Raw genomic sequence first — 22,565 nt, 5'->3', positions numbered from 1 at the left:
AATCTCAATTATAATGTTTCAGTTGACTATTGTGCTTGGCACTTGTGCATTTTCCTTTTCCTATAACACAGAATTCTATATTATTTATAGTACTGTGTTTTACTGTGAACTGTCTCAAAGCCTTCTAGGAAGAGCAGGAGCACAAATATATTTATATATGTTTACACACTTACATATTATGGCTTGAATTGGCCCCAGTGTTATCATATTACTATTCCCTTATCTAGAATCATCAAGACAGAGTTAATTAAACTTTAATTAGTTTCCATGTGGAAAGGAAATCTTGGAAACTGCTTTTTCATTTACATTAGAAACATACATTGCCTGAAAACCATAAGTTTTCATTATATTTTACAAATGGGGAGCCATGCGTCTATGAAAATAATGTTTTAATTTCATAATGGATTAGATCTTAGACCTATTCCTTGCTAATCTATTTATAAATATTGATTCATCTCTTAAATGATTTGGATGAATTCCATACTCTCATATCAATTATAAAAATAGAATTCAAGAGTATCAAACAAAACTTCTATAAGTAGTTCCTAGATCTTTTTAATCATGTCCACTGGGAGGTGAAATTCTACTCTAATTAGGATAGATTAAAAGTCAATTTCATTAAATTTTCAACAAAACGTCAACTTTCTCACCTCAAATTCTGGCAAGTAAAGGCTAAGGATCTGCTCTAATTAAAGTCAGATGGGCTTCTCAGCAGACATTTGCCAGGAACTGCAATGTGATGTCCAGCTTCCATCACAAGCAGAGTTGACATAACTGACACCCAGGAGACAAAAGTTCTAGAGGTATGCTTCCTCTCCATTTGTCTTGGGTTTCAAAACCCAATCCTTATACTGAATTAATTCACAAGAAATTAGTGTACTATGGCATAAAATTATCTTATCACGAAAACTTTACTGATTTTTATACTCTTTGACATACAAAGAATATTATAAGCAGAAACAATGTACAGTAACATCCAGGGGACATTCATGCTTTGGGGTGCTTCCCTCAAAAGTTTTGAAGGCCTTTCTTGTGCTCAGGGCTATTTGTGGAGCAATGCCATCTGAGTGGGTTACCCTGGATTCAGTTGAAATTGGTTGGGCTCCAATAGACAGTTCTCCCCTTTATGGTTCTCCCTGACTTTCCACTCAATTTTAGGGTTCACCAGGTACAATATGGACCTCAGAACTAGGATCTGTGGAGTTGTCCTGGGGCAACAAGACTAGATCCTGATTCCTAGTAGCCAGCCTGACAAAGAGATTGCTCCTGCTAAATGGTAATGTATGTTTTTTGCAAGATCACTAAAATTTGGACTGTGAGAATGGTACTCAAAGATTGATTTGATGTGAAACATATTTTATACATAGATAGGTACCACACAGAAAATACTTGCTCAGGGCCCCATATCAGTTCAGTTCAGTTGCTCAGTCATGTCCAACTCTTTGCAGCCCCATGAACAGCAGCCTGCTAGGCCTCCCTGTCCATCACCAGCTCCCAGAGTTTACCCAAACTCATGTCTATTGAGTCAGTGATGCCATCCAACCATCTCATCCTCTGTCGTCCCCTTCTCCTCCCACCTTCAATCTTTCCCAGCATCAGGGTATTTTCAAATGAGTCATCTCTTTGCGTCAGGTGGCCAAAGTATTGGAGTTTCAGCTTTAACAGTAGTCCTTCCAATGAACACTCAGGACTGACCTCCTTTAGGATGTACTGGTTGAACCTCCTTGCAGTCCCAGGGACTCTCAAAAGTCTTCTCCAACACCACAGTTCAAAAGCATCATAGGGCCCTATATACCCTAGTGCATTTGTGAAGAACAAATCTGACTCCATATTAGACCTATTTTTTTTTTTATCTTTGTGCTTTGTTGCTTATATTTAGTAATAATGGCTCTGCACCATTTGCAAAAGAATGCTGCCTATAGCCTGAAATATGCACCATAGCCCATTTTCAAGACCTTGGCCTTTAAGAGTCCTTTCATATAGAGATAAAAACTTGCAGAATAGAGAATAACATTTGTCTTGGATGTTTACAGGAACCTCTTGACCTTAGCTATGTGGACACCTGCAAGGACAAAGGATTCTTATACCAAGAAGTTTACAACTAACCACACCCTCCCTTCCCTCACCTCGCCTTTAAAATTGTTTTGCTGAAACTTTCAGGAGTTCAAGTTTCTTTGGGAAACCACCTGTTTCCTTGCATGGCCCTGCAATAAAACTTTCTCTGCTCCAAATGTTAACATTTTAGTTTGTTCAGCCTCACTGTGCATCAATCACAGTGTTTGGAAACATGAGGGCAACCTGACTATGTGTTCATTTTCAATAAAGGTTCTAGTTGAAGACCTTCCTCACTATATTATTCAATATTTTTAAAATATATTTCTAAGAGGTAAATGTTAAAATCATAGGGCAAAGAATTTAGCTCTTAAATAAATTTGTTTCATTTAAGCCAGCATTAGAATCATAAGACTCATCATATTTCTCATTAGTTTAGATTTTCCCAAATCTCTAGGGGCTTTAATATTCCAGAAACATAATCTATTATATCAGTTTCCTAATACTATTTTGACTATGGTTTTCTATTTCTGCTTTAGATTTATTTTAAACTCTCTTCAAACATAAACATTATTTTGTTAAAACCATAGCAAAATCTTTTAGAAAGTTAAAAAAAAAAAAAACCCCTGGAATTAGCAACATGAAACTAAATAAAATATGCATTTTCCTGAAAAAGATTTTGGTTTCATTGATAAGGTCTATGATAGATATGGCTCCAAAGTTGATGTAAGAATAATAGCAGTAAAGCATAAATCTGTTGAAACACATAATTGCTATTTTGTGGAAAAAAAAAAAAAAATTTTTTTTCTTTAACTACGAGATTAAAATTTGCATATTGTGTTGAGATTGATGTGCATATATTTGGGTTCCAACATTTATTACTTTGGCCATAAACACCTTTATAAATACCTTACAAAACCTATAATAAAGAGGGTCTCCCGGTGGTCCAGTGATTGATAATCCACTAGACAATACAGGGAACTCTGGTTTGATCCCTGGTCCAGAAAGATCCCACATGCCACAAAGCAACTAAGCCAATGTGCCTGCAGTTACTGAGTCCATGTGCCCTAGAACCCATGCTCCACAACAAGAGAAGCGGTAACAATTAGAAGTCAGCGAACCATGACTATAGACTACTCCCAGTTGCCGCAACCAAAGTCTGCATGCAGCAGTGAAGACCCAGCACAAAAAATGTTATACATAAGTCATCCAGGACCAGAATATAAAAATGTAAAACTTTAAATAAATGTATCATTATCATAATCAAAAAAAAAGAAAATAAAAAGAAAAAAAAAAGAGAGGAAAAAAATTAATAAATAACCTATAATAAAGGAATTACTTTAAAGAATAAGCAAACCAAATCAAATAGATCTTCTTCAACTTAGACCAGAGCTACATCCCAATAAAGTCGTTGTCAATTGAAAACATTTTTAAGTCGAAATGCATTTAATACACTTATCCTACTGAATATCATTACTTAGTCTGACAGACTTAAACATTCTCAAAACACACTAACCAACAGTCAGAAAATCATCTAGCACAAAGCCTACTTTATAATAAGGTGCTGACTATCTCGTGTAGTTTATTGAATACTGTAATAAAAGTGAAAAACAGATTGGCTGTGTAGGTACGGAATGCATGTTGCTTTTGCAACATTGTAAAGTTTAAAAAAATCTTAAGTCAAACCACTGGAAATCTGGGACCATCTGTACCACAATCTAAATGGTATAACCTATTTTTTAAGGGGAGGGAAAGGTAGATATTCTGGTCATTCAAAGACATGAACAATTTAGAATACTTATACCTCCTGATTTTTTCCTGTGTTTCTTGCTGGTAAACAATTCCAGAATGGATATGGCCAGTAATGTGCTGTAGAAACACTTTTAGTTACATTTACACATATTAACTTCATGACTTTGGTGAATAATGTCAAAAATAGGAATATAATATATACTAACTTCATTAAAATAACCAAAGAGAATTGAAGCAAAGAGGGATGAAATGATATTCCAAAGCTTACCCGGGTCATTGAGTCAGGAAGAGAAACCAGGTCTCTTGATCTCAATTCCAGTGTTCTACTCACTGGTTTGTTCAACTCCTGTGCAAAACATCCATACACAATACACAATGCATAAGCCCCCTTGCTATCAAGTTGTTGTCAAAAGAAACACGTCATTACCTTTCCCACATACTGAGGCTCGGAGCCCATGTATTCCTCCAGCACAAAAAATTGATTCCATACCCAGCCACGTTTAACTCGGTGGAAATGTGATCGTTGTCCTGGTAGGTGGATAACATTCTCTCTTGGTTCTGTGGCTAAAGTCTGTTGTGGCTGAGGTTGAAGTGGTGTTAGGAGACCTCCATCAAACAGGACCCAGAGCAGTAGGGATAAACAGTTCCTTGTAAGCATTGGCAAAAGCTTTCCTACAGCAGAGTAATAAAAACTCCAGCACTTAATGTAGAATTGTGGAATCCAGGTTTGAGGTATCTGTGGCCTCCACCACTTAGCTTTCTGTTTTATTGCAGAAATGATAATGCAGGCATTAATCCTTTTGATGAAAATGCTTCTGCTATATTATATTCCATCTAAAGGGACCTATAAAACAGATTAACAAAGATACATTAAATTGATAGAATTACATGATGATAGTCATCAAAACTCTCATTATATCTGCCAACATTGAAGGAAACAGAGAGAAAAGTCTTTAAAAGAATTATATTAGTAAATGATCACTGCTATTTAACCTGTTAACTTAGATAAAATGTCTAATCATTTTTTACTGACTTGAAAAAGTATGAGTCACAATAAAGCAAGTTTATCATAAATAGAAGCAATCATTTTTTAAATTTAATAACCATTTAAGAGTAAAACAGAGATCACTATTTTTTTTTTACTGAAGTATAGTTAATTTGCAATGTTTCAGGTGTACAACAAAGTAATTCAGTTAGACATATATATATTCTTTTATATATTTTTCTATTATAGGTTATTATAAGAAATTGAATATAGCTCCCTGTGTTATATAGTAGGTCCTTATTATTTGTTTATTTTATATACAGTATATTTTATCCTTTAAATTTAATCTCAAATTGCCAATTCATCTCCCTCCCTTTCCCCTCTGGTAACCATGTTTGTTTTCTAGAAAACAAAGTCCATGAGTCTATTTCTGTTTTGTAAATAAGTTCATTTGTATCAATTTTTTTAGATTCTACATAAAAGGGATATTATATGATATTTGTCTTTCTCTGACTTACTTCACTTAGTATGGTTATCCCTTATTGCTGTTTAATCTCTAGGTCATGCCCAACTCTTTTGTGACCCCATGGACTGTAGCCTGCCAGGCTCCTCTGTCCATGGGATTTCCTGGGCAAGATAGTAGAGTGGGATGCCATTTCCTTCTCCAGGGGATCTTCCAGACCCATGGATTGAATCCATGTCTTCTGCTTTGCAGGCAGATTCTTATCACTGAACCCACTAGGGATGTGTATGATAATTGCATTATTGCTGCAAATGACAGTATCGGATTCTTTTTTATGGCTGAATAAAATTCCATTGCATATGTATATCTACATATGTCACCTTTTCTTTATTCATTCATGTCAATGGACACAGGTTGCTTCCATGTCCTGGTTCTTGTAAGTAGTGCTGCTATAGATATTGGAAAGCATACATCTTTTTGAATTAGAATTCTTTACTGGGATTATGCTTTTTAAAGTGAACTGAGAGTAGGATTTCATAGCCTTAGGACAACTGACATTTGGGGTTGGATAACTCTTTGTTGCTGGGGGGCCAGCATGTACATTTTGTGAATCCTAGAAACACCCCCTATCCTTCACTCAATAGATGACAGTAGCATCCTCCCCCACTGCTAGTTGTGATAACCAAAAAATGTCTCCAGCCATTGCCAAATATCCCCTGAAAGGAGCAAAATAGATCAAGATTTAGAATCACAGATTTAGAGAATAAGGAAAAAACAAAGCAGTTTTAAAGAAACAAAAAATCATCTGAAGTTAGAGAATAGGAAGTATATGACTATGCATGAAAGAACATTCACTCGAAGGATTAACACTGAAGATAAAGCTCCAAAACTTTGGCTACCTGATGCAAAGAGCTGACTCATTGGAAAAGACCTTGATGTTGGGAAAGAGGAAAAGGAGAAGAGGATGGCAGACACTGAGATGGTTGGATGGCATCACTTACTCAATGGACATGAATTTGAGTGAACTCCCAGAGATATTGGAGGACAGAGGAACCTGGCGGGCTATAGTTAATGAGGTTGCAAAGAGTCAGACAGGATTTAATGATTGAGCAACAATAACAATGAAAGAACAACGTAAATTTGCTAAACGAAAATCATCTAAGATGTATGCAATTGAGAAAAATGTCAGATGGCTTTATAAGGCTTTATAAGCTTTAATGTTTAAAAAAATGCTTCTCTAGTCCTGGCATACTAGAAATACTGGGATACAGAGGAATTATTTCATATATGGTGTGTGACTCAAAGCAACCTTGAATCAGTATCAGATGGATAATCTCTACTTTGCATTTAGGTAAAACTGAGCTTTCAACATTTTCCTTACAACACTTTTTTTCATTCACTTATCTAAGGTTTGTACTAGGTTCTTTGTAATACAGTAGGTAAGGAAACGCACATGATTCTTACCTTTTCTTAAATCAGGAATGGAAAATAAATATAGTCAAATACATAAATGAGGGCAAATTTACCAATGCTGTGGGAAAAGAAAAGCAAATAGAATATCCTGATGGCAAAATTTAAGTGGTCAGAACTTAAATTAGCAAAAGTCTGCCATAGGTGACAATTGCAATGAGAATTAAAAATAAGAGCTATGTTATATTCTTCAAGCAGCAATGGAAAAATGTGACTCCAGCCAGGGAAGCTTCACACATTGGCACTAGGGGACCATTGCCCACAGCCTTCTCAGAGGTTTCCAAAGGTCAAGAATGTCAGAGGTCAGAAATCATATATAGTGCTTCCAAAACAAGACAACTAAAATAAAAATCAACTTATGTTTAATCACATGCCTATAAAACAGGGCATTTTGTCAACCTTTCAGTTGCAATTTGGTTTCGTGATTATTCAGCTAGATATAATATAAAGTATAACGCATTCTTTACATATATTCAAAAGTAAAAAATGTGGGAGCAATTCACTGAAGATAAGATGTGAGATGGGGAGGGTCTAAAAGTTATACTCTGAGAGCATCCTACAATGACTCTCAAAAGGAGAAATAAAGTAAGATCTATTTTTTTTCTGTGGCCTAAAGGGATGCACCTGTTAGCTACCAGCAAAAACATGAACTGTATATATTTTATTGCATCCTTTCATTCTGGCAAAATAATGTTCATAAAAAGTTAACTGAGACTTATATTGTCCAATATGGGAACCACTAGCCATATGTGGCTGTGGAGTTTAAATTTGGCAATTCGATATTGAGATGTCCTCTAACTTTTCAATTATATACCACATTTCAAAAAATTACTACAAAAAATAAGAATGTAAAAGATCTCATTATTGATTTCTACATTTATTTTTTGTTGACATGCTAACAGTTTGGGTAAAGAAGGTTTGTTGTTCACTCGCTAAGTTATGTCTGACTCTGTGATCCCATGTACTGCAGCATGCCAGACTTCTCTGTCCTTCATCATCTCCCAGAGTTTGCTTAAACTCATGTCCACTGAGTGGGTGATGCCATCCAATCATCTCATTCTCTGTTGACCTCTTTTCTCCTTCCCTCAATCAGAAGGTTAAATAAATATAAACTATTACATTAATTTGACCTATTTCTTTTCCTTTTTTAATGTGATTACTAGAAAATTACAATTATAGATGCAGTTTGCATTTGTGACTTGCATTGTTCTCTACCATGTAGCACTGACTTAAATAAGAGTTTAAATCACAACTGTGATTTCTACTTAAGTCATATATATTTTAATATTCAGAATAGAATATCTAGCACATCATGTTTGTATGACAATATATTGGGATGTCAGAGGAAATTTGCAACTATATGCATTAAGCCTGTGTAAAAATAAGGCACATATTTTCCTCAGCTGTTTTCAAGTTTAAATTACTGACATCTAAAGTGTTTGAATTCTTGAACTTTCTGTTTTGCCCATGTTTCTTCCCCTACCCATGTCAATCTGACCCTTGGCATTTACAGAACAAATTGGGGGATAAACATTAGAAAAGATGGATAGCGGGAACTCTAACTTTCCATACCTAGTCTATTGCATATAATTAGGTTGTCTTTTTGCCTTTGTGCTTCATTGATTTTTTTTTTCTCCTCCACTTTTTTTGGGGAGGTGTGAGGTATAAAAATTCAAATTTTAGTGAGTATTGACTCCTAAAGTTATTTCTTTAAACAAGTGTCTTTTTATTTCACATCAGCGATTTTTGATATTGGACAGGTAGCTATATTCCATCATCAGGATCATCAGTATAGGTCCAGCTACCCATTACCCTTGAAAGTTGAGGATCCAAAATCTATTTGGACCTCCTTTTAAAGGAGTCTTTCAGAAATTCTAATTAGCTCATGGCTTCTCCCTTTGTTACCCAAGAATCCTTGCTTATTTAAGGGGATTAGCTCATAAATTATTGATAATTGAAGAAGAATATGAAAGTAACATAGAAAGAATGTTTTTTATAAGCTAATTCCGCAACACCTTAAAGATTAACATCACCAAAAACAGCCTTTAAATGCAAAATATTGTCAGGAGGCTGAAGTTAAATGGAGCCACACCGTGGTACAATATCCCCCCATTTCCCTCACCTGGTGCCCACGTCTTGTTCTATCCTTTGACTCTCTCTAGACACATATTCTACTCAGCCCACTGTATTCTTCTACTTTTTCATGCATTCCCCTTTATTTCCCTCTTTCTCTAAGTAGACTGATCCTTACTCATATCCCTGCCATCAAATTACTTTCTCTTTTTTTGTTACAATGCATTTTTATATTTAGAGGAATATTTATTTATGAATAGTTTTGCTGTTATTTTCATTAGGATGGTGATGGTTAGGAGTGACCATACAGGTCTGAGAGATATGCACATAATCTTATCCTTTGCTGTGAATGTTGCTGGTTTGATATGAATTCTGCAGAAGGCAAAGCTTTTTAGGAACTCAAATACCACACTGGAGTGGAAAGATCTGTAATTAACATTGTAAAGTCTTCTCTCTGCTCACTGGGGATGCAACATATAGACCGATGATTATAGTTAATGCTGTAGTGTATGTCTGGAAGTTGTTAAGAGAGTAGATCTTACAAGCCAGGCCTTTTATGATATTCATGAGCCTAACAGTTCATGAACTGCACAATCTCCCTCTGCATCACTCTAGACCCTGGCCATTCTCTCCTTCTCTCAAACCCTTTATTGATAAATGATATTAACAACACAATAAATTGTATTATAGGTGTATTTGTATGATTATTTTTCCAGTTTTCTGAGTAGAATGACAAAGGGCTAAGAGAGTAGCAATGATGACTCTATTGTCAGCCGTTCTCAGCTGCTCTGTTCCTGGCACCCACAATGGCACACAGTAAGTACCAAACACATCCACAATGGCACACAGTAAGTACCAAACACATCCACAATGGCACACAGTAAGTACCAAACACATCCACAATGGCACACAGTAAGTACCAAACACATCCACAATGGCACACAGTAAGTACCAAACACATCCACAATGGCACACAGTAAGTACCAAACACATATTTGTTAAGTGTGAGCGAGTAAGTCATTGAATGATGGTAGCTAATTTTTATTGAAAACATACTATGTTCCATATAATGTTATGTGTTCTGTATCAGTACAATTGTTCTGAGAAGGAGGATCTATTATACCCATCTGACAGATAAAACAGAGAAACAAAGAATCTAAATGACTTGACGGTTATCCACAGACAAACACATAGGCAGTGTGTTTGAATCTGGGCAGTCTGACTCAGGAGCCCATGCCTTTGGATTCTATTCTACACTATACAATGAATCCATGAATAGATGAGAATTTCAAGGGCTTCAAATCCCAGTAAGAGAATGAGTATGAGCTTAAAGACCTGAGTTTCAAATTCATTTTCCAAATTGAGGACATATTTCAATATTGGGCAGCATAAACTTTCTTAGACTCACTTAGATCTTCTGTGAAATTAGAAGATCTGAAGCAATCAGGTCAGCATAGTTCCTCTGAAGTTAGGAGGTTCAGGAATCCCAGCCCTCACCCAATTTTGTGTGAAAATAGTCACATAATTCTAGGCAGAGAAGGATAAAGGGAAATAAAAAGCTGTAATTGGCAAGGTTGCTGAGCTAACAGGATTAGATGGTGACCGAAAATTCAGAAACTGCACAATAGTCCTGCTAATCCACCCAGCAAGGTGCTGGACAGGCCAGGTGACCCGAAGCTGACAGGAAGATAAGGTCCTTTCCAGCTGTCCAGCTTGTTCCCTCTTAGACTGAACTGAGGGTGCCATCTTGGGGTCAATCACATAAGTGGTCAGCGTGTAGGACCAAAGTGAAGACCCTGAATTCGGGAGTCACTTCCAGTACTGGTATAGTTACATGCGAAGTCACTTCAGTCATGTCAGACTCTTTGTGACCTTATGAACGGTAACCTCCCAGACTCCTCTGTCCAAGGGATTCTCCAGCAAGAATACTGGAGTGGACTGCCATGTACTCCTCTAGGGAATCTTCCTGACCCAGGGATTGAACCCACACCTCTGATGTCTCCTGTATTGGCAGGCAGGTTCTTTACAACTAGCACCACCTGGAAAGTCCCTTGGTATAGTTAAAAAAGAAAAAAATAAAATAAAATAAGTAAAAAAGATAGGCTTTGGAACAAGAGAGGTCTGAGGACTAATTTATAATGAAGTCATAGCATAGTTTTAAGCTAAGTAACTGTCTGTTAGACAGCATTTGAATTTCAGGGGTGCAATCAACAATATTCTTATGTCTGTACAGCTATATGCATGAAGAAATACAGTATATGCTAATCTCATCACTCAATTAGAACGTGTGTACACTTGTATTTCCTAACTCATAGTATAGCATTATGATCCTAAAATCCACTCCAAGACTATAACATTGCGGTGCTTTAGTTAAAAGGGGGCAGATATTATTTTCAGTGGATGATGCCACTCCCAGCAGATCCCAGTCTCCGGCAACAGTTGTCAGCCAGGGAGCTTTTAAAGGGTTATATCACGACAAATGTAACGTAAGGAGATTGAAGGACTCTGGTTCTTAAGTGAAAGAGGAACAACTCCCCTGGGTATGAAATGGAGCCAAAATTACAAGGAAAAACGATGTGGAGTCATCAACCTGGGTACACTTGCCCCGATACCAATGGTGCTGTTATAAGAATAAGAATAGAGCCTTGTTCTGAGGTGTCAGCACCCTATGGAAACGTGTGAACTTTAAAGAAGATGTATTTGTTACAAAGAACATCACCAGAGATGCATTTTATTCCCTATACTGGATTTCGGGCACAGTGTTTAAAATTTTATATTTGTCTATTATTCCTAAACTTTTGTGGAGCCAAAGTGGCTTTCCAAAGACTTTCAAACCCGCAGATGAGTCTCTAGAGCCAAACATTGCTTTTAGCAGAAAGGGAATTTTAAACCACGGTCATATATCAAAGCTGGTGGATACTCAGATGTGAAATACCCACTGACAGCTTTTCCATTGTGTGTGTTCAAAACTGAGAGATACCCAAAGGCTATGGGTTCTGTAGTTTTTGTGTGGTTTTTTTTGGGTGTGCTTGCTTTTTAAATTTTGGGTGTGTTTGCTTTTAAGAATACTTCTGAAAAGGGGTCTATTATATGTGAATTACTCTGAAACTGTCTCTATTACAAGATGTCTTATTAGGCTGACAGGTACAAGTAGTTCTCAACTGTGTGTAACATTCTAAGGCTAACTGCAAAATGGGTAACTCTTTAATAATGACTATGCCTATGAATTAATTTCTCAAGAGTACTTGTTAAATATTTTATATAACCATGATTTACATGCTTCTATAAAATATAATTTGCATTTTATATAAAAATAAATAATTTATATTTTTATAAACTTTACATGTATCTAAGTATCCTCTGTTTTGATATATGACCATATTGCTCATGCTTAGTCAGTCAGTTGTGTCTGACTCTTTGCGACCCCATGGGTTACAGTACATCAGTCTTCCTATCCTTGACCATCTCCTGGAGCTTGCTCAAACTTAGGTCTATTGAGTCACTGATGCCATCCAACCATCTCATCCTCTGTCATCTCCTTCTCCTCCTGCCTTCTATCTTTCCCAGCATCAGGGTCTTTCCAACGAGTTATCTCTTGGAATGCCTTGGAGATGAGTAAATATCCCTACCTCATCTCTGTTGGTCCTAGTAAGCCCACACCAAAAGGAAAGTTTAAACTCTTTCAGGTGCAGTAAAACCTTAACCCCAACTTTCCTATTTTACAAATGACATAAATGAGTAGAGAAGTACTGGTGGTAAACCCCTTTCATTCTCTTTTAGAAGTGAAATAAGGATGCTTGAAGGTAATAGATATTTTATGATTCTGATTTGTGTGGTTCATTAATCCTTGCTCTCTAACTTATCCTGGTGGCTCAGATGGAAGAGAGTCTGCCTGCAATGTGGGATACCTGGGCTCTATCACTGGATTGGGAAGATCCCCTGAAGAAGGAACTGACAATCCACTCCAGTATTCTTGCCTGGGAAATCACATAGATGGAGGAGCCTGGCAGATTACAGTCCATGGGTTTGCAAAGAGTCGGACACGACTGAGCAACTTCACTTTCACATTCTCTGACTTATCCAGACCCTACTCTTTACTCTATATAGTACTTGTACACAGTGAAAGTGAAATTGTCAGTCGCTCAGTCGCATCCAACTCTTTGTGACCCCATGGACTGTAGCCTGACAGGTTCCTCTGTCCATGGCGTTCTTCAGGCAAGAATACTGGAGTGGGTTGCCATGCCCTCCTCCACGGAATCTTCCCAACCAAGGGATTAAACTTGGGTCTCCTGCATTGCAGGCAGATTCTTTACCTTCTGAGCCACCAGGGAAGCTACATATGTATACAATAAATATGCTGTAAATATATAGTATATATGCTACTTATATAGAGTAAATGATACTGATACCTCCAATAAGCTAAAGAAAAATATTATGGGAAAAGAAGAGAAACTCAACATGGGCATCTTTCCAGTATGGATGACAAGGAATACAATCTCTCTTTCCCTCTCAGAGGAGAGATTTGAGTACACATTTATATTCATGGTATGCTTTCAACTGCATTGTTAGAACACTCTTGATGTCATGTCCTGAAATGGCACTTTACCTCTTTGGCCTTCCTCTGAAAAACCAGTAACAATAGTCTCATCATGAGAAATACATTAGACAAGTCCTGACTGAGTGACATTTTCTAAAATGCCAGAGCAGTACTTTTCAAAACTTTGAATGTCATCAAAAACAAGGGAAATATGTAAAGCTATCATAGGCAAGAGATGTCTAAGGAATCATGAAAAGTGGATGTAATACTTGAGATTTTCAAACAGGAAGAGGACATTAGGTAAGAACCTAGAAAATTTGAATAAAGTATGAACTTTAGTTAATAATAATGTGTCAATATTTGTTATTTAATTGTAACAAAATCTTCATGCTAATATAAGATATTATCTTAGAGGTATTGGATATATGTGTTTTCTCTGTACTACTGAATAGTATTCTAAATACAATGGAAATATTGTTTCAATATTTCCGTAAATTTAAAGATGTTCAAAGATAAAGTTTATTAAAAAAAAAGGAAATCCAGGAATTCAGTAATGATAATATTTAAACAGAAGGGCAAAGGGAATCTCCAGCACAAAATAATGGAAAAAAGAAAAATTCCAAGAGGTATTAATACCAAGGAGGAGAAATTAATGGATTAAAACAAATGATTTGCATGTTTTTAAGTGACAGAGAAAAAGTCATGCTTCTTCTCAAGTATGTTGATGAAATAATGATTAATACAAAAAAGAGGCAATTATTCACTCCTAGAAAATAAAAAATGACTAGAAATGTAACTGAATTGTATTAAAACAAGATTATATTAAAAAAAAATGAGGCTACACTGTTTGAGGCATTTTGAGCTTACTTATTTACCACATGAAACAATACCCTGATGCAAATATTCACAAGAAATATTTGGTTAACAGGCTTCAGCACAAAGTCAGTTCTTAAGAGAGTGAAAAATCTGGCTTAAAACTCAACATTCAAAAAACTAATATCATGGAATTAGGTCCCATCACTTCATGGCAAACAGATGGGTAAGCAATGGAAATAGTGACAGACTTTCTTTTCTTGGGCTTCAAAATCACTGCAGATGGTGACTGCAGCCTTGAAACTAAAACATGCTGGCTCCTTGGAAGAAAAGCTATGATCAAACTAGACAGCATACTAAAAAGCAGAGACATTACTTTGCCTACAAAGGTCCATCTAGTCAAAGCTATGGTTTTTCCAGTAGTCATGTATGAATGTTAGAGTTGGACTATAAAGAAAGCTGAGTGCCAAAGAATTGATGCTTTTGAACTTTGTTGTTTGAGAAGATTCTTGAGAGTCCCTTGGACTGCAAGGAGATCCAACCAGTCCATCCTAAAGGAGATCAGTCCTGGGTGTTCATTGGAAGGACTGATGCTGAGGCTGAAATTCCAGTACTTTGGCCACCTGATGGGAAGAACTTACTCTTTGGAAAAGCCCCTGATATTGGGAAAGATTGAAGGCAGGACAAGAAAGGGATGCAGAGGATGAGATGGTTGAATGGTATCACAACCTGATGGACGTGAGTTTGAGCAAGCTCCAGAAGTTGGTGATGGACAGGGAAGCCTGGCATGCTGCAGTCCATGGGGTTGCAGAGTCAGACATGACTGAGTGACTGAACTCACTGACTTTCTAAGAGACACAGGAAACATTTACATGGAATAATGGGACAAGATCAGTAGAAAAATAACTTCTTCAGAGTTCTGTTCAGAGCACCTGCGCTCAGTCGCTAACTTGTGTCAGACTTTTTATGACCCCATGGGCTATAGCCTTCCAGACTCCTCTGTCCATGGATTTTCCAGGCAAGAATACTGCAGTGGGTTGGCATTTTCTCCTCCTGAAGATCTTCGTGAACCAGGAATCAGACCCAATTCTCTTGAATCTCCTGCATTAGCAAGCGGTTTCTTTACCACTGCAGCACCTGGGAAGCCTCTATTCAGAGACTGCCTTGTAAATGATGGAAATATTTTTAATGGTAATAATTCAAGGGCTGGAAATAATAGGATATCCATTTATTTTTTTACCACTTTCATGATGCCTGGAAGAAGGAGGTCTTAAGTTGGAAAATTGTTTGGATTCTTATATTGCACTGAAATTCTGATTCAACAAAATAAGGGAAAATGCTTAGCTCTGAATGATTGAGAAAAACTTACAAGAAGCCAGACATTAGGGACTGATGGATAGCTGCTGAGAAAATCAGCTTACAGTAAGACTGGATTAAATCCCAGTTCTAGAAAAAGAGCCAAGATTGTCTGAAGGATGTTAAACTTCATCACACCCCTGAGTAGTCTTCCTGAATTTTCAATTATATGGGGCTAGTCAGTACTAGAAGGGGAAAAAAAGGAAATTAAAACATGTTCATTCTGTGAGTAAAACTAAATAGAGTATGGAATTCTATACTTCAGAATAGCACATTGAGGGGTTCAGTAGACACTCTTCAAAGCAAAACACCAATTTTACTAAGAAAATTATTTAAAAACAATCCTCAAAATTGCTAGAAATTGTCTTAAGCATATACAATAAACACAGAAACATTCATTTGAGTAACTCTACTACATTTTGGTGGGTTTCCCAAATGTCTCAGTGGATATAGAATTCTCCTGCAATGTAGGAGACACGAGAGATGTGAGTTCAATCCCTGGATCAGGAAGATCTCCTGGAGGAAAGCATGGCCACCCATCCCAGTATTCTTGCCTGGAGAATCCCATCGACAGAGGAGCCTGGTGGGCTACTGTCCATAGGGTCGCAAAAAATTGGACATTACTGAAACGACAGGGCATGCACACACTACATCTTGGTAATAACAGAAAGAGTCTGTGACATTGAGCCATGACTTGCTTTGTTAGATGATATTATTAAATGTACACGTTCCAGGTATGTGTTATAGAAGCTCTCTGCTTTGGGCAGAAGCAGCCAGAAAGCTGAAGGCTCCCACTTTGTCCAGTTCCTAGTCTCAACCTTGGATTTCATCCTGGGAGGAAAAAGCTGGCAGTCGCATTTCCATAGCGTGAGGCCATGCCCTACAGGAAGAGCAGGTGCAGGTCCTCACTGTTGCAGAGCTGAAAGTATTGTTCCCAAGGGAAAGGAAGGCCAAAAGCATAAACAGCTCCAGGGATGCACCTGAGAGGATACACTTTATTTCGAACAGAACATGAACTCCTTGTCTAAAACTGCTGTTGACAACAATGGTGATATTGTGCATGCGTGCTAAGTCACTCAGTCAAGCCTGGCTCTTTGCGACCCCATGGACTGTAGCCTGTCAGGCTCCTCTGTCCATGGGATTCTCCAGGCAAGAATACTGGAGTGGGTTGCTATGCCCTCCTCTAGGAGATCTTCCCAACCCAGGGATCAAACCTGCATATCTTATGTCTCCTGCACCAGCAAGTGAGTTATTTATCTCTAGTGCCACCTGGGAAGCAAAGAATTTTGTAAGTCTATGACAAGCAAAATGGAAGAGCAGCTAAGAGTTTAATAGCAAGAACCAGGAAAAGGGCAACAAAGAGGAGCCCTTTGGGATCAGTCAACTCTGGGAAGTAGAAAGATGTGTGCTAAGCTGTACTCATATGTGCTAAGCTGTACTCATCCCTAGAGATTACTGCTGGGATCAGCAAGATATGAAGGAATTCCCTAGGCTGCACTCAGACCATCAACATGGGCAGGTGTGGGTGCAGGGTAGAGGGGTGGTTCACTGGCACAAGGAGCTTAAATACAATTCATACCAATCATCTCTTGCAGTCATGGAGAATGTGTGTATCCCCATTTCTGTGCCCTCGTAGAAGTAATTAGAGGCAGAACCTTTTAGGTATCAGGTCCCACCTAAACATAGAGCAAAAAAGTACAAATTCATTACTCAGTAATGGCAACTTACAAGTCACACAGATATCCAGTGGTAGAGGGCAAAAGTCTGACCACGTAAGGGGCTGCAGCACAGTCACTGGTCGATAGGTGGCTTCTACTGATGCAGGACCAATACCATAGGAAGCCAGGTTGAAAGATGGACAGGAGCAAACAAACATGAACAGGCACATCAGACGCCACACGTTTTGTGGAGGTAATATACTTTTCCAAATAAGTTCACCTAATTCACTGAACAAATACATGACCAAGTAAACAACACCAAGAGCAACTGCCAGGGAAGGGAATTAGAACTTCAATAACTACTGCTGTTACAATATATTACATATAAAGTCCATTCTTCAGCCCTTACAAAGGAACATGTAACTGTGACCCACATATGGGGGTAAAAAAAAAGAGAAATTAGCCTTGGAAGGGGCTCAGATGGTGAACTGAGAAAGCAAAAGCTTCAAACTAGCTACTGTAAACATGGCTTTAGAGTTAATAGGTGTCCACTATATACAACCTGGGGGCCAATTTACAGGGTCCATCTTTGCTTCATTTCTGCAGCAGCAAGTAATGGAATATTATTTGGACTGAAAAGAATAGAATACTGATATATGCTGCAACATTGATGTACACTGAAAACATAATGCAAAAAGAAAGACACTAGCCACAGAGAGACCATGTGTTGCATGAGTTTAATTCATATGAAATGTCCAAACTGCAAATATATAAAAACAGAGAGTAGATTAGTGGTTGCCTAAGGCTGGTACTTGAGGTAAAGTGTGAAGACTGATTACTAATGTGTTCGGGACTTCTTCCAGAAAGTACAGAACAGATCTAAAATTAGATTGTGATGATGTTTGCATACTCACGTGAATATGCGAATTGAACACTGAATTGCATAGTGTAAGTGGGTGAGTTGTGTGGTATGGAAATAATATCACAATAAAACTATTACCAAAATACAGACACAGACACAAGACAAGCACAAATGACCAAATGGAGAACTTCACAGCCAAGATTTTGGACTGGATTTAGGGTACCTGAAATTGTCTTTGTTTCCTGAAATAAATTGAATCAAGTGGAGTCACAATGCACCTGCTAATAGATTTTTACATGATGGTGGTCAGCCTCTACCCCAATACTCACCTATGACTTGTATTTGAGACTATGTTCACTGATTTACCGCTGCTACTAAACTGGGTTTCATCATGGCCACCTAAGTATTATGTACATCCTTTGAATGGTTACAGAAATTCATCGGTGCTGGAGATAGTCCCACATTTTCTCATTTACGCTGCATTCTGATTCAGTGGGGTATACTGTTAATGTATGATTTTCTTCCAACACACAAAGGTAATGCATTCTTTCAAATGGTGGTGTTGAACTTGAGTAAAAGAGAGGTCTGAATCCATGCCTTGACTTACTTGCCAGACTAAGCCTTGAAAGCACCCTCACTGATACCCTAGGCAACCTGATCCAGTGTAAGCAAAAGAGCCCTTGGGTTGCAAAAATAGACACCATTCTAATCTTTATGGAGAACCACAAAGACTTAAATAATACTACTGTTAATGGAGTGAAGAGTTTCACTCACCAGAATCCCAGAGGGACTCAATTCAGTGGAAAATGAGGCTGAGATTAGCACAAACTATATTTTTAAGAGGAATGCCTTAAGGAAGAAAGTATTGACTACAAGACCATCATGACAGTGAGGAGACACTGTGGGCTGAAGGTTGGTGGGCCTGGGGAGGGCAGAAGGGAATAGGGAGGGAGATTTTGGAGATGGGTTTTAATTTGGAGGATTTTAGTTGGCATAAAAAGGCATTAGGATGACCCAGCCTCATATCAGAACAAATTTCAGAACACACAAATAATTAAGGCTATAAAACTATTGGATTTCTGAAAATCAAGAAAATATATTATCTCTAATTTAAAAAAATACTTCTATGTACTGACTAATTTTAAAATGAGTTTCTGACTCCTAAACCTTAAATGAAATACTAGAGAAGTTTTCTTGCAAATTATTTGATGGATAATGAGGGATATATTCAGGTTCATAAATTAATATCAAATTTTAATTTTTCAAATAGAAAAATAGTGGGGGTTGGAGAGGAAAAGGAAGAACTATCACAGGAAAAGAAAAACAATGAGCAGCACATATTCTCTAAATCCATAATTCCAGACAATACTGAGATTGTACAAAGCTTGCAAGACTTTTTTTCCTAGAATTACCTCAAATTCTTCTCTGTCTCTTAATGTACCTAATTACAAAGCTTCAAATGAGAATCATCAAAACTTTTCTATAACTCTCTTTAAAGTCTTCTCCATATTGCTATGGTGTCTCTGCTATACACCACATTATAATTTTTTCAGTTATAAAATCCACACTACTAAAATATATATTTATTTAAATTATAAATTACTGTATTGCCCTCCTGATTTATTAAAATATCATTGTATAATACATCATGGCCTTTCTGACTTCCATATGCTACAGGACATAAATGGATTTTCTTCTTTGGGGAACCACTCTACAATTTAACTTATCAAAATATATTTTATTTATAATTCAATTATTTAACCAGTTGAAGGATACATATTATTTACCAAGGTACCAGCTGTGTATGTGAAATTTATTCTTGATCCCTTTTGCAATAGTATTTTACTGTAGAGTATTACTTCCATAGTATACCGTTAGTTTTGTTATAATAAATAATCACTGATATTTGATTATGAAAATTACATATTCCCTCTGTACAACAATGTGAAAATATGGCATAAAAATAAAATCACTTATATAGACATCTGGATTTTTGCTCATTTCTTCAACATACAAATATTTATTCACCACCTAGTATTATCCAGGCACAATTTTAAACACTGCAGCCTGTCACTGAACAAATGGACACAATTTTCTATCTACATCGTGCATTCACTACTGAGATAATAAAAATAATTCTGATGTATTAATAATTATTTGAATATTTTATTCCCATATTTAAAATATTGCTTATGTGTTGTATGTTAATGTATGCTACAATGGGAAATTTGGAATTTATTTACAAGATTGTAGAGCACTACATTTATTTTTCTTCTATATGCAGATTTCTAAAATTTTATTAATATCAGTATCTCATTAGAAAACTTATAATGCAAAATTGACTCATATTTTTCCTGAATATAGAAGCATAGTGTATCCAGTGTTCCTATGGACAATTGCCCCATGACCTTAGACTTCAATATGCCAAGAAAGATTTCCCACTTTTCTGAGAGTTATTAAATATAAATGGAGACAGTCCAAATGAAAGTAAATAGAAGAGAGATTGTCAAAAAGTGAGGCCTGTGAAGAAATCACAGCAAAAGATATTTTTTAGCTTTTTTAAATCTCATAAATCAAAGGAAGTGGTAAACCATTAATTCCAAAAGATTACATACAAATGATGTAATTCTATAAACTATAAAGAGGAAACTGGGATCCATGTATCAGACAGATTTCTATTAACAGTATAATTTAGGGACTGGCAAATATTTTACATAGTAGACCAGATAAGAAATATTTATGGGTCTTAAGGTCTCTGTCATAAGTACCCATCATTTTCATTGTACCTTGAAAGAAATCAACAACATGCAACCAGATGGACGTGGGTGTGTTCCAATAGGCCCATATTTACAAAATCAGATATTGAGCAGGATTTGGCCAAAAATCCAGAGCTTGCTAATCTCTACAGTCTGAATATACTTTGAACAGCACCTTTCAAGAGGTACAGTGGAAAGGTATATTTGAAGTCACTGATAATTGGTTATGTGTCAGATTTTCCATGTCAATAAGACCATTCTGTTTGTTCAATTCTTTTATTAATTAATACATGAAACATTTAACAATAACTTTGGACTCTACAGGAATATTAAATGAAACATTGTGATGTCTAGGGAGCTTTCTTCATCCTTAAGCATCATTTATTCTTTGTAATTGAGAAAGGAGCTTTTAAATAATGTCTCTTAAGTGTTTCAAAAAGGAAGATATTCTTCAACATACAGTAGGAAGCATACCACACCCCAGAGTGAGGCATAGACCCTAATCTACATTGACCTACATCATTAGAGGCTCTGAAGTCATATCCCAGTGTGATTATTATACATGTTCCCTATGCTCATGATTAATGGATACAGTATTTCAGCAGATGCTGCTCTGACTTTCAGCACTTAGAGATGGCAGATGGGTGACATAGAAAGAAAAAACAAAAGCCATAATTTTGTGACAGTTTCTAATCTTGGATCGTGATGTATCTGGTCTCAAAGAAGCAGATCTCACAACATTTCTCTTTCTTTTTTCTTTTATTATTCTGTTTCTTCCTTTATCCTTTCTCTTAAAAGTTGTCATGCTCTTAAAAGTAGGTGAAAAATATGTTAACATTGAAACTTAGGACATGAGATAGATTCTTAGAGCTAACAGTCCAAATTATGGGGTGGGGGGAGGTGGTGTGTAGATTATAGCACCTAGGCAACTGCTCTTCTGCACAGATTTTTCTCAAATGATAAATAAATTGTCCTTTCTTTTCTGGTGTGAACACATAGATGAATATTGACTTGGACAGGTGCTGGGCATGTCTTTAATTTCATAAATTGCATTGCATTCTGTCTTTACTGCCAGTAAAGTCCTTAACTCTTGTACAGTAAATCGTTTATTGCTTATTAAACAATAAAATCCAGAAATTAAATTGCTTTACAGATTAATGAATCTGTTAAAAATTCTGGGTAATTCTAAGTTTTCAAAGTCACTTATTCTGAATCCAATGTTACATATACAAGCAGTGAAAATAATATAATATTTCCTTTTCTCATTTAATCAGAAGGCTATGTTTTACATTCATTTAATATAACACTGTTTTGGATTGAATGTTTGCTCAAATACAATATCAGTATATGAAACAATGGTACCATATAAGTGAAAGAAGTCATACCTGCTTATCAAATCAGGTTTTGGGCAATAAACATAAATTTGTCAAGCTATTGCGCTTTGCATCATTATGGCTTGGAAGAAAAATCAATAATGCATTTGTAAGGGTAGCATTCACTGAAAGGAAACAAAGAAACAGTCCCTGTTGAGGCTGCACTTGAGGCAAACTCAAAATGGAAAATTATGAGAAAATTGAATGCAAACCTACAGCTTTATAGATTGAGAAGCTAATCAATGAGTTCTAGAAACTGTGCAAGTAAATAGATATATGGTTAGTCACTCAATCATGTCCAACTCTTTGCAACCCCGTGGCCTGTAGCCCACCAGACTCCTCTGACCATGGAGTTCTCCAGACAGGAATACTGGAAAGGGTAGCCATTCCCTTCTCCAGAGAATCTTCCCAACAC

General features: G+C 36.7%; 1 protein-coding gene across 2 annotated transcripts in view; it reads right to left on the bottom strand.

The window, feature by feature from the left end:
• The window catches only part of CDH12 (cadherin 12), a 1,213,596-nt gene that overhangs the window by 349,612 nt on the left and 841,419 nt on the right, over positions 1-22,565 (bottom strand). For both annotated transcript variants that reach the window (XM_044932643.2, XM_025270675.3), the window contains exon 4: positions 4,232-4,648. In XM_044932643.2, coding sequence (XP_044788578.2) covers positions 4,232-4,462 — 231 coding nt within the window. In that variant the 5' untranslated portion in view covers positions 4,463-4,648. The remainder of the gene's footprint in view (positions 1-4,231; positions 4,649-22,565) is intronic.

Source organism: Bubalus bubalis, chromosome 19 (genome assembly GCF_019923935.1).
Source record: "Bubalus bubalis isolate 160015118507 breed Murrah chromosome 19, NDDB_SH_1, whole genome shotgun sequence".
Taxonomy (NCBI): domain Eukaryota; kingdom Metazoa; phylum Chordata; class Mammalia; order Artiodactyla; family Bovidae; genus Bubalus; species Bubalus bubalis.
This window is presented reverse-complemented; position numbering and strand designations above follow the sequence as displayed.